The sequence below is a fragment of the Symphalangus syndactylus genome, chromosome X, assembly GCF_028878055.3.
Source record: "Symphalangus syndactylus isolate Jambi chromosome X, NHGRI_mSymSyn1-v2.1_pri, whole genome shotgun sequence".
Classification (NCBI taxonomy): Eukaryota; Metazoa; Chordata; class Mammalia; order Primates; family Hylobatidae; genus Symphalangus; species Symphalangus syndactylus.
Genome location: NC_072447.2, coordinates 106,522,977 through 106,535,879, shown reverse-complemented (window position 1 = coordinate 106,535,879; position 12,903 = coordinate 106,522,977). Strand labels below are relative to the sequence as shown.

The following is a 12,903-nucleotide window of genomic DNA, read 5'->3' as shown; positions in this document are numbered from 1 at the left end:
TCCTGCCCAGAGACTAAGTACAGGGAATGCCCTCGGCACGCACCTTTTGGTTCTCGTCATCACAAATCTTATAACTGACATCCTTCAATGCGGAGGCAGCACTAGCATCCTGGACAAAGAAGCATGCCCGATTTCGGACGTAGTGGAACTACAGGGAGTGAAGGCAAGAGCAACAGCGTCAGAGGCCAATGGCCCCTGCTGAGCCAGGCCTCTCCCCGTCCCCCGTGCCCACTCATCTGGCTTCGCCATCCTCTCTTACATCAACCGGAGTGAAGGGGTCACTGCAATGGCTCCGGATTGAATTCATTAGCCATGCCTTGTCATACTTTATCCCGTAAGGAATCTAAGGGTAAAAAGAAGAAATAGGAGGGAAGGGAGAGACAACATGGAACTAAGGATGGAGAACAGAACCAACCAGCTGGGTTTTTTTTTTTCTTTTTTTTTTCCAACCTTCTACTTAGCTTAGACTTCTAAAGAAAGGACCACTGACATGATTTCTTATTTTTGTGCCAACTATGGATGCCCTAAACTCCCTTTCCCCCCATTCCGAAGCTCTCCTCCAAATAATCAACCTAGGGTGTTTTAAGTGGTCTTCCTTCTATCAGGTTCCAGAATAGTCTACCTAATGCAGACCCCACCAAGATACTCACTGTGACCTTGAACCAGTTCCTTGTGTATCCATCCTGTGTGTTCTGCCTCATTTTTCTCTTTGGAGGTTTTGTATTTCTCCACGTGGTAAAACGGATTTCGTCTTCACTATGCCATTTCATTCCTCTTTCGCGTCGGATGCTATAAGGAGTGCTGTGGGGAAGAAGGAGAGAAGGTGGGTATCCATTAAATCTAAGAAAGTCTTCTATACATGCTCGACTCACTGACGCCAGGGCTACAGTTAGGATTGCTCAGCCACTGTTCCACTCCCAGCATTCTTCAGTTCTCTAATGAGAGAAGAAAAGGAAGACCACAGAGAATGAAAGGGTCGCACAGTCCCGGGGGCTGCTGCGTGCAAAGCAGGCTGCCTGGTCACTTACTGTCTTAGTTGTTGGTCCTTGTGGACATCCCTCATCTCCATGCTTCCATCATTCTCCTGGCAGTGTGAAGGCGGGCGCTCATACCCACCATGTTCATAATGACAGTTCCTCCCGTCAAAATTATCCCGGAAAGAACTCCCACCTTTCTTTCTTCCTTGAAAAGTGCTACCACGGTCATGGCATTCTGCAGCTGAGAACAAAAAGACAAGTTTGAGACACATCAATGGTCCACTTACCATGTACCATGTCGTGAGCTAACTCCATGGTAGGGCTAGCAAAGTGCCAACCCGCCACATAAGCCCCAGAAAACAAACTCCTCTGCCTGTCCAGATACAAGAGCCTTATCTCACAGGTGGCACAATCAGGGGAGGAATCTTGGGAGAGGAAGCAACTGTGTTGAACCTCTTAAGAAATGGAGCAGGAATTATAAAGAACAGAGGTGCGTGTGTCCCTGGGTTAGACTAGATACCAGCCACACACCTGGAAGGGGTCCTCATCTTGCCTTCCCTCAGCCTTCTCTAATCTAACAACCACACCAACACCTGGGAGACAAGCTCTCTCGCGCCTCCCAAATCCAATCCCCAAATGCATTCTGTGAACAATCAGCAAGCTATACTTCTTTGCCGGTGCAGTACAAGCTTTAATGACAGGTGGGTCTGATGTAACAGCTTCCCAAGCTGCCCTCCTGCCTCCAGCCTTGCCCTCAACAATACTGAGTTTGAAATATCCAGAGCAAGCTTTCTTTTTGCCCAGCCCGAAATGCTTTCAGCCCAAGACACAACTCTTTCTAAGCAAGTGACAGAATTACTGGAAAGAAAATCAGCAGATACTGAAAACCACTACAGTAACAGGATCTAAATGACATAAATAAAACACCGTACCCGACACACTGTACCCAACAACAAAAACAGAGCATGTATTTTTTTTTTCCCCCTCTACTGTCTTGTAGCATTCACGAAGGTAGACCATCTCCTGGACCATCGTCAAACAGACCTCAACCAATTTCAAAATGTACACCTTGTCTCAGGGCACTCTTATGAATAAAATTTCGGTCACTGTTGACCTCTCTGCAATGTACTGATTATGGCCAGGCCTCAGATGAACTTCTGTAGGGGGCGTCATTGCTTTCAGTGTGTGTGACCCACTGTCAGGACAGTCCTGCTCCTCTCGACTGCTGGGACTTTCCCTGTGTGCCATTAGAAGTGAAATTAAATGTGGGCAGAGCATCTGACCTAGACATTCCTGATGCTTGGTCCCCACAACTTGAAAGTGGGGCTGGAGTGCTCTCTTTCTCTCACACTCTACATCCAACCCATCAGGATGCATGTATCTTCTCTTGGCTCTACCTTTAAAATATATCCAGAGTCTGGCCACTTCTCACCCCCTCCATTGCTACCTACCCTGGCCAGGTCACCGACATCTGTCTCCTGGATTATGCTGCCTTCAAGTTGTCCTTCTGCTTTTGCCCTTGACTCCCCTACCATCTATTTTCAACACAGGAGGCAGAGTGATTTTTTAAGGTGTAAGTCAAATCTTGTCATTCGTTTACTCAAAATCCTTTAACCGGGGTTTGGAGCCCATCAGTATGTTAAAAAGTTATGAGTCCATAACACTACTCAACAACAACAACAACAACAACAACAACAACAACGAAGACCCCTATTGGTGAAATTTGGAGGATGTCCAGAAACCAACTCACTTTCATGAAAGTCCATAAATGAAAGGGAAAAAAATCAAAGACTAAAGTGAGGGTTAAGGGCACACGGTCAATATATGGAGCACAGGAAGAGTCAGAGTCATTTTTGAGAACACACATTACTTCACAAATAACGTCACTGAGGGGAAGAAGGTGTAAAAGTGTAAGCTAGCCAACAGCTACAGCCACAGCCTCAGGCAAGGCCTTGTGTTGGAAGAGAGCACATGTGATAAAAAGCCACAGAGGGATCGGACAGAGAGAGATGCCGGAGACAAAACACACACAGGTGCACATCCACTTGCTGAACTCTGGCATCTCAGCACAATCCCTGTCTCGCAGTTGTGCTGCCAGAATTACAGGCGATGTCAAGAGTATTATAAAGCAGCTAGTACTTCTCACCCAGACCGCCTGGGTTTCCCCTCAAGCCCCACCATGTACTGGCTGATCCCCCCACACAGACATAGTAGTGAGTAACCTTTATGATATCACATGCATTCCTACTGGTACTTCCTGTGCTAGTTTGGAATTCTGCCTACATCACTGCCATGCCACTGAGTGCATGGCATCAGCATCCCTGCTATGGCAGGGAAAGAACGGGATAAGAAGAAAACCAACCCTTGTCCAGTGGCAACCAACATCTGCTCAGTGTTGGGCAGACTCACTAGGTTTCTCTTGACCTCCTCACAGAAATCCCATGAGAATTCTATCCACAGTCCCTTTTCAGATCATGAATATTCGGTTCACAGATGTCAGGTACATTTCCCAGCCAGGTAAGTGGCAGAACAGGAATTATGTCCTCACGTATATTGGTCTGCCTCTATACCCTGAGTGCTCCTCCAGAGACTGCACTCGTTCTCCCTTAAATGGCAAGCTTTCAGGTCTCATTGACAGATTTTTTTGTGAGCAGGCCAGGGACGATGTTTTGTGCTAGTCACTCCTGTTGGGGTGGGAAACAGGTGTCTTGGATAAGGTGGAGATCTTTGTCTGGGACCACATGGGTGTAATCTGTTTGGGCCACGGGTTTTCCGATTAGGAGTCACTTTGGGCTGGTAGTGTCTGGCATAGAATAAGGGCCTAATTAATAATTGTTAAATGAATGCATTTGATGTAGGTTTGGGATCATCGACAAAACCACTTTTGAGAATACATCCATCTGAACCATTTCTACCGACCTCTATTTATATTCATTCCAGAGCTATTCGGGCTGCAGCACTACTTCATAACCTGCCTGCAAAACTAGGACAAATTCATTTTTTCTTCTGCAACATTAATATTTTTTCATTAATGTATCCTTAGAAATAGAACTAAGTACCTCCCTGCAGACTGTGGCTAGAACTGCAGCTTTGAAGATCTCAGAGAAGGAGGCTTTTGCAAATAGTGCTGACAGAAAGGAGGAGAGGCGTTCCCTGAATCCAGCAGACAGAGCTTTCTGGACATCTGGTCTCTGTAGGAAGAATGCTCTGGACCTACAGGCATGTTGTGTTCACTCAGCCTTGTGGCAGACAGGAAGCATCATCTCCGTCTCAGAGAAAGGGAAGGATGTGTGGTCTGCGTGTCCGTGTTGCCCATGCGAGCAAGTATTAGCGTTTTGTATTACATGCTTCTACAATTAGGTTACAGATACATGTACTCCGAATCATGTTGGTAAACACATTGCCACACAACACTGGATCCCACTGCACATTTCTTTTCGTGTGTTATGTATTACATATGGCCAAATTTTGTTTCTTGTTCAAAATATGCTTTTTAGTGCTTTTTTTCTTTTTTACCTCTCGGTGTTTTGATATTTGAACTGATAGTTTTAAAATAAGAAAGTAAGAGAGTTCCCTGTACACAAAAGTAATGGAACAATATCCACAGGTTGACCAGGGTTACAGAGCACCCCCAGCGGGGGTGGCCAAAAAACCCAGTGGAACACAGCCAGGGCTTCAAAGTGGGTTTAAGATTTTGAGTCCCCGCTCTACAGTTTCCCAGGAGAAGCACATGAGTACTTTTAAGCATAAAGTGATATTTTCGTGAGGATTTTCAATGATATTTACACCAATACACACTTCCACTAACCGTGTGTGAGTCGACATAATTGTCACATTCACCAAAGTTGAAATGAAAAAAAAAAAAAAAATGTTAAGAGCAGCCAGAGAGAAAGGTCAGGTTACCCACAAAGGGAAGCCCATCAGACTAACAGCGGATCTCTCGGCAGAAACTCTACAAGCCAGAAGAGAGTGGGGGCCAATATTCAACATTCTTAAAGAAAAGAACTTTCAACCCAGAATTTCATATCCAGCCAAACTAAGCTTCATAAGTGAAGGAGAAATAAAATCCTTTACAGACAAGCAAATGCTGAGAGATTTTGTCACCACCAGGCCTGCCCTCAAAGAGCTCCTGAAGGAAGCACTAAACACGGAAAGGAACGACCGGTACCAGCCACTGCAAAATCATGCCAAATTGTAAAGACCATCGAGGCTAGGAAGAAACTGCATCAACTAACGAGCAAAATTCACACATAACAATATTAACTTTAAATGTAATTTTCTGCAATATGCCTAACCATTCAGAAGTCATTCTTACACTTTGATCCAGACATTTCACTTTTCGAATTTATTACATAAACCACTCTCTGTCTAAATATATACATATAATTATACGGCTGTGCTTTACAGGTTCTTTGGGACAGAAGGATGACGGGACCAGACAGTGGCTGATATTGTCAAAGGCAGAAGTAGAAATGACTGCCCTTGCAATGAAGTAGACATGGCAAGGAAGGGGCATGAGTACCTGGCATACAGGGTGAAAAGGTCAAGGGATGGATGTGTGGGTCAGAAAGAAGAGGGTGAGTACAGAGAAGACAAAGAAACACACATTGAAAACGCCTCCAGGGAACTGAATTCATCCTGGTGATATGCTCCCCTCTGAAAACCCTCCTTCCTTCCTGTCCATGTACATCTTGTCTGTCCCTGTTACTTCACTTCAAGTTGAACACCAGAGAAACAGTTCTCACACAGTCCGTAAAAAGGAGAGACGGTATAGGGCAACAGTGTGCAATGATGAGTCTCTTGGACAGAAGGCTGGAGTCGGGACATCGGTTCCAGAAACCACACCCACCATTGCCCAGCAGACTTTGAGTGGGCCCTGTCGTACCGCTCATTTCAGCCTTGACACAGAGTCGCACATTATTGGTTATGGGCCTAGGATTCGAGGTCAGATCCATCAGGACTTCAATCCTGGTGCTAAACTCTAGGATCCAAGGCAACTAACTGACCTCGCTGTGACTCAAGTTCTTTTTGCTTGTTTTCCCCCTAACTCAAAGATAGTAACAGTTTCTACCTCATGGGCTACTGTAAAAATTAAGTGAGTTAACACATGAAAATACGTGAAAAGCACCTGGAGAAATGCCCGTGACCTAACAAGCACTATAAATAAGTTGTCTATTACTATGTCGAGAACTTAGTACAACATCTGGCGTTTATTGAGGGAGAAATACGTGTTAGTTGCATTCGTTGTTATTAGACCTCCTGGAAATGACAAGGAAAAGAGATGAGTGTGTGGCATCCGGTTGCCATGTCAGCTATTGATGTATTTTACAAAGCGGCAGTAGTAAAACAGGGCAGCCCCGGCTCCAGTGGGGAATCATCTGACATACGGATTAAGGCAACCAAAATAGAAAGCTCAGAGCATGAAACAGGTTATTTGGAAGGATTCAGTAGGGAGCTTAAGTTCCCGTTTCCGATCTTTCAGGAAAAAAAATGTATTATTATGCAAGAAATGTTCCAGGTTTCAGTGGCAGACTATAAGCAACAAGGTAGAATACTCGTCACACCACATGATACAAAGGGAAAGAAAAACAAAGTCAGGTTATAAAACTGTATGTTACAGTATGATTCCTCAGAAGAAAATATTAATGAAAAGTTATGTTTTCATTTGTAAATATAAACACAAACAAGTCGGGTAAAGGGACACGTGAGAATGTCAACCATGTGTAGAAGTAGGTGGCTGGAATGCAGAATCGTTATACTTTCACACCTACGCTTTATACTTGTATAAGAGGATGTTTATGGCTGGGTCAGGGTTTTGTCAAGTGCTTGGGGAGAAGCACTTTTCCTGCAGACCCACATACAGCATAATGGAAACCGTTTATTACTGATAATCAGGTGTGAATATCTTCTCTCTGATTAATAAGCTAACCTCACTTTCGACGACTCATTCAACTTCTCCTGATCCCAGGTTCCTTATATGTAAAAATCAGAGATTAGGGCTAGCTACCACTTCAATCAAGATATAGAACATATAACACAACCCAAAAGGTTTCCAGTTGATCTCCTCTTCATCCCTTGGCTCCATGCAAACATTGATATACTTTCAGTTACTATATATTCGTCTTCCTGTTCTAGGACTTCACACAAATGGACTCGTACATGCTGTACCCCTTTGGGTCTGGCTTCTGTAACTCGGCATAATGTTTCTGAGACCCATCCATGTTCTTGACTTTTCCTTGCTGAGTAAAAGCCCCTTGATGGATATACCATAATTTGTTCACCTTTGATGTTGTTTTAATGAAGTCTCAGGAGGAAGTGAAAGGAGATCCTTGCCTTCAAAAAGCCATCTTTCTTGGGCAGTCTTCTATTCTTTTATAATAGACACAATTTCATCCTTTGTCCCTCCTTTGTCTCTCTGGGGAAATATTATCTTAATGTCTGTTTCAGCCTCTTCCACTTTTTCTGTTCCCTCAGTGCCAATTATTGGATTTGCTGAGTTTGTGCCATCCCTTCCTTGCTGATCCTGGGTTGTGGCTGTCTTCTGCAGAGGAAGCTCCACTGCTGAATCAGCCCTGGACTCACAGACACTTAGCTTTAATCCATACCTTGCTCTGGCCTTGCCGGCAGTTTAGCTTCAAGCTGGACACAACCTGTGGTGGCCCCGGCTTTACCACTGTGTTTCCCCATTTCCTTTCTCTTTGAAAAAGACAATCTTCTCGATGTCTTACATGGGAATCTTTATTTCATATTTTCCAGTGTAACTATGTATTTATTATTACTGTAATATTATCATTCTGAAACCACAATTATAAGATTTTAAAATTAAATGTTGTAAAAGGCTTGCATTCTTATCATTTAAATTGTTCAAGCAGTTCTCAACCATGATTACACATTAGAGCCACTTGGGGACACCGAGACAATTCACTAGCACCAGGACACACCCAGAACAATCAAAGCAGAACCGTGGTTAGATCGAGGCAACCACATTTTTAAACTCTCCATGTGAATTGCAGTGTGCAACCAAGGTTGAAAACAACTGTGTTAAAGCCTCAGTTTTTGGCTTATGCTTGCCAGAGGATCCTAGGAATAGCTGCCTCCTCATTTTGCTGACTTCCCACTCAGCACTGTTTTGGGGACCCAGTGAGTCCATTAGCTTAGAGGTCAGCAACTTATTAGCTTAGAGGTCAGCAACTATGCCCTGTGGGCCAGATCTATCCCAGAGCCCCATTTCCTTCAAGGTCTTTTGCTTGCAACCAATTTTGCTGCCAAGTACTGTGTTAATCAAGGTCCCAACTTGCCTATGCCAGAATTCACTCTAGCTCTTTTATACAAACAAGATATCTGTAATAAAATATATTACATAGCTTACAAAAACTCTGTGAGGGCCAGAAAAGCAGGCCTGGATGCTGCACAGCCAGGAGAAGTCCACCCACGTGATGGAACTGCTACAGCTGAAATACCACTGATGCCTGCCCGTTAATTGACATGCATGACAGAGACTGAATTCTAGAAACTCTGCAATGGCTGCCCCATAAAAACTGGAGATCTCCCTCATCACAGGTAGTCCACCCCACATATGGCTCCCATGTTATTCAGTTCCACCTCTGAGTCTCATGTTGGCACATAACGCTTGATGCGATAGATATCCCATTTGGGACCCTAACTGCAGGGGACTCTGGTAAATTGCATGTGTGTGAGAGTGTATTCGTGTGTGTGTGTGTGTGTGTGTGTGAGAGAGAGAGAGAGAGAGAAAGTGTGTGCGCACATGCGTGTGGTCATGTGCATGTGTGTTTCCTTTCATGTTCCAACTTTCTAGTCTCTACAGTACAGGAAAGCATATCAGAATGTTTAAGAGTGTTGGAATAGTTGCCAAGTAAGCAGATTCATCGTATATTTCACAAGACATGTTTTCTATTGTGAATGGTATATTTACAATAATGATGGTATTTTCTTTGTTACAATGGTTTGTGTATATTCGTCTTATATCCAACAAACTTGTTAATCTCCATTATTAATTTTAATTTTCTGTAGCTTCTCGAGTTTCATATGAAGACAGTCATGTTGACAGCTTTATTTTCACTTTTATACACGTATTAATTTATGTATGTAGGCATGCATGTATCACAGCTCACCACACTGCCTAGTATGGCATACGGCTTACTGCACTAGACTCAGTACGACATTGAACAGAATTCATCATACCAGTCATCTTTATCCCTTTTCTGACTGTAAGGAGAATACTTCTAATGTTTTACTCTTCAGGGTGGTGTCTGATGGGGTCTATTGTTTTGATACCCATTGTCAGTTTAAAGAGATAGCTTTCTATATTACCGATCTCCTGAGAATTATTGGTATTGTTGTTGTTCAATCCCGGTTGGTTAATTTATTGCATACTTTTTTTTTAACTGGATCTTTTGTGGTATTTGTCCTGTCCTCCTCCCTTTATTCAGCTAATGTGTTAGATTACATTATGGATCTCTTAAAATGTTAAACTCGGCTTGCATGCTTGGGATTAAACACAGCCTCGTCATGCTGTATTATCTGCTTTACCCATTGTTGGGTTTAGTTTGCTATTAATTGATTTATATTATTTGCGTTTATGTAACTAATTCGGGTTGGCTAGTAATTTTGCCTTTGCATGTATTCCTCGTCAAGAATACATTGAATAAACCAAGGTTTTCCATTCCTTCGGTTTGGAAAGTTATATATATTTTTCCCCTGGAATTCATCTATTTAATCTAAATTATCAAATTTTCACATCCTTTTCATAATGTGATCTTTTTCAATCTTTTCTGTCACTGTAAGTGTGACACTATCTTCATTCCAAAAGTGGCTGACCTGCGCCATCTCGCTAATTTTCTCTGCCGATGTGGCCAGAGATTTTATCGTTATCCTGCGCTTCTGAAACACTGACATCTAGCAGTTTTGTTCAATTCTCTCACATCTGTTTTCACTTTCATCAAGGTAGGCTCTATCTTTTATCATTTTTCCTTAACGTAGTGGAAAGACATGGGGATTATTCCATATTAAGTAAATGATCAGTGAAAAGTCCTTTCATCTACCACCTGGCTTTATTTTTATAATTGAATACAATGGATATTCAAATATCCAATACATTCCCTCATTTGGAAAAGACCTCTGGCTTATCAATGCTGGCCTTTTTAACCAGTGCCATCGTGTCTATTCAATTAAACTATCAGATGATTAAGGAAGAGGGCATTGCATCATTGATGTAAAAGAATTTTTACTATAAGCTTCCTTTAAGAGAAGAGCAGGCAGCGCAGAAAGAAGCAGAAAGGACATCGACTTTGAAATCATGCCTGGGTGGATTCAAATCCTGATTCTGTCACTTATGGCCCGTGTGATGTTAGGCAAGTACTTAACCCCTCCCAGCTTTGATTCCTTCATGCAGTAGTCAGTGCTGCTATTTACCAAGTGTTCACATTCTCCCCTGTACCAGGCACCTGGTAGGACTGCCCGACCTGACTGCCTTCCTTGGGGCAGGGCCGTGCATGTGACTAGCTCTGGCCAATGGGTTGTGAGTGACGAGTGACATGGGTTATTTCTGGGTCAGAACCTTTGGTTGTTGGTTTGAGACCCTCTAGGGCTCTCTCCCACTCTGACGCAGTGAGTAACCCTTTTCTAGATGGTGGCTGCTCCATTAGTTTGGGTCTCTGAGTCATTGCAATAAGAATCGCTCAGAACCCAACATCCACCGTCCCATGAAGGATATGCACCTGGCATAAACATGCAGCAGGAGTGAGAAATAAGCCACTGAGGTTTGGGGGTTGCCTATAAGCACAGCGTTACACTCAGCCTCTCCTGACTCATATATCTCATCTGTCACTTAACACCCTCTCAGGATTTTCCTGAGGGTTAAATGCAGTAACTTGCATGACAGCCAAGGTTATCACAGTGCTTGACATATGACACGGGCTCAAACTATGGCAGCTGTAATTATTAAGTAATAATAAAATGGTTCTGAAGAAGTGCGGTTTTTTGTTGTGTAAAATGAGCGGTACTGCATCTGCTTGTCCTGACAGGTAAGTTGTATCTTGTTTTCAAGAGCGGGGCACTTTATTTGCTGTCACAGGTAAGGCTTCCTAATGACTTGCATTTACGCACATACTGTTTGCCACCACCATGGTATCAGACGCATGCTTGGCGGTATCTCTGAAGAGTAAAAAAGTAGAAAGATTCAAGCAGGAGAGACTGACTGATGACATAAGATAAAATGAATTAAAGAGCAATAATCAATGTCTTAATGAGCAGAATAGATTACAACTATTATAAACCCACATTCCATTGTTCTGAGTAAACAAAGGCACAAGGTTTTAAAGTGTTAGAAGATGTAGTCTGAACAGGGTTTCCCCAAATATTTTCTGAAGAACGCTGGTACCTCAAATGCTCTGTGGAAAAAAATGTTCCATTCCCATACAAGTTGGGGAAAGTAGCCCTCCCTTTGAGACTCGTGTTGTTTATCAGCATATCATCTAAAAAATTCCTACGGTATTCGTTTACCTTCAGTTCTGTATGTCCCACGCTTCTTTAGAGTAGAGCACATTTTGTTGTTGCTTTGTCCTGACGCTAGAGTCTCACAGAACGAACTTGGAAATGCTGAAATGAGAGAAAAATAGATTATTCAAGCTACATGTAATATCAAATATCACAAGTGACAATATTCTCTAACCATCTGCCAAGCAATATTTAAAACTCCGTAAGTTTAAGCACAATCTTGCTATTTGCTCAACTTCATTCACCCAATACCGCTTTCATGATGTACCAGTGTTATCACCCACGATTGTACCTTAAATCCATTCACTATACTTTTCCACAGGAAGAAAAGGGGAGAGTTTTCAGGAGGGAATCTAAGAAGCAATCATTAGAAAATCAGGGGTTGATGGGGGGAGAATCAGAAACAAAAGAGTGTGAAGCTATACTACTATAAGCTACTGAGAGATCCTAAGCGCGCACACACACACACACACACACAAATTGTCACCCACTCCCAAATGTACTTTTTAAAGCCAATGAAGTTCAAATAAAGTATAACAAGTAAATTCTGAATCTTCACATCATGACGACTTGGACACTTTTATTGAAATATCAAATTCTCTTTTTAAAAAAATTCCCGATTCCCCTCTCTCCCTTTCGCCCACCCCACTGAGCCCATGTTTAGAAGGTTTAGTAAAAAATAAATCATGGAAACAAAGAGAATCTTTACATAATCAAATAAGAGACAGAAATTAAGATTGGGTCTGGAATCGTCGATACAAACTGGGATCTAGGCAGTCTCCAGTGTCCTTAATAACAACATGGTCTGAGGAGGGGCAGAGGACAGAATCACCTGGCACAGACGGTGTATCAGACAGAGTGACAGGCAAGGGTAGGGCTTTTAGTGTGGGGGCGGGAAGGGGGCGGGGAATCCCATCAGGCTTCCACAGCCTTGCCCCTGAGAAACGACTTACAAGTTCATGAATCCCTGCCGCCCCACTACCAACCCTACCCCTATCCCCCTAGCCTCACATTCTGCCCCAGTGCTTTCTCCTCCTTCACTTCACTCTCCACCAACAACAGCTCCTGTGAGTCCAGGATCAAGGCGGATGGCAGACATCGATGCCTGGGCGCGCACGCGCGCGCGCACACACACACACACACACACACACACACATGCGCGTGCGTGCGCGTGCGCACACAGTTTCTCTGCCAGGTGTTCACAACTTTGGCCACATTAGGAAAGTCCTCCACTACCTCCACCCAAACCCCTCATACCCCCCGACCCTCCCGCACCCCCCGACCCTCCTGCATCCCCCACCATCCCTCGCCCCCCGACCCACATCCCCACCCCCTCAGAGCCTCTGCTATTTGGAGATTGCTCAGCCACGCCTTAAAGCCCAATTCTCAGTAAACTTCTAGTACCGGCTGG

At 43.5% G+C, this 12,903-nt stretch overlaps 1 protein-coding gene across 5 annotated transcripts in view; it reads right to left on the bottom strand.

Annotated features, from left to right (window-relative positions):
• LOC129475949 (nuclear RNA export factor 2-like) overlaps positions 1–12,903 on the bottom strand; it is a 49,649-nt gene that overhangs the window by 8,576 nt on the left and 28,170 nt on the right. For all 5 annotated transcript variants that reach the window (XM_063635197.1, XM_063635194.1, XM_063635195.1 and 2 more), the window contains 5 exons: positions 11,499–11,594; positions 1,029–1,218; positions 651–801; positions 260–343; positions 44–148 (listed from right to left, as the gene is read on the bottom strand). In XM_063635197.1, coding sequence (XP_063491267.1) covers positions 44–148; positions 260–343; positions 651–801; positions 1,029–1,218; positions 11,499–11,541 — 573 coding nt within the window. In that variant the 5' untranslated portion in view covers positions 11,542–11,594. The remainder of the gene's footprint in view (positions 1–43; positions 149–259; positions 344–650; positions 802–1,028; positions 1,219–11,498; positions 11,595–12,903) is intronic.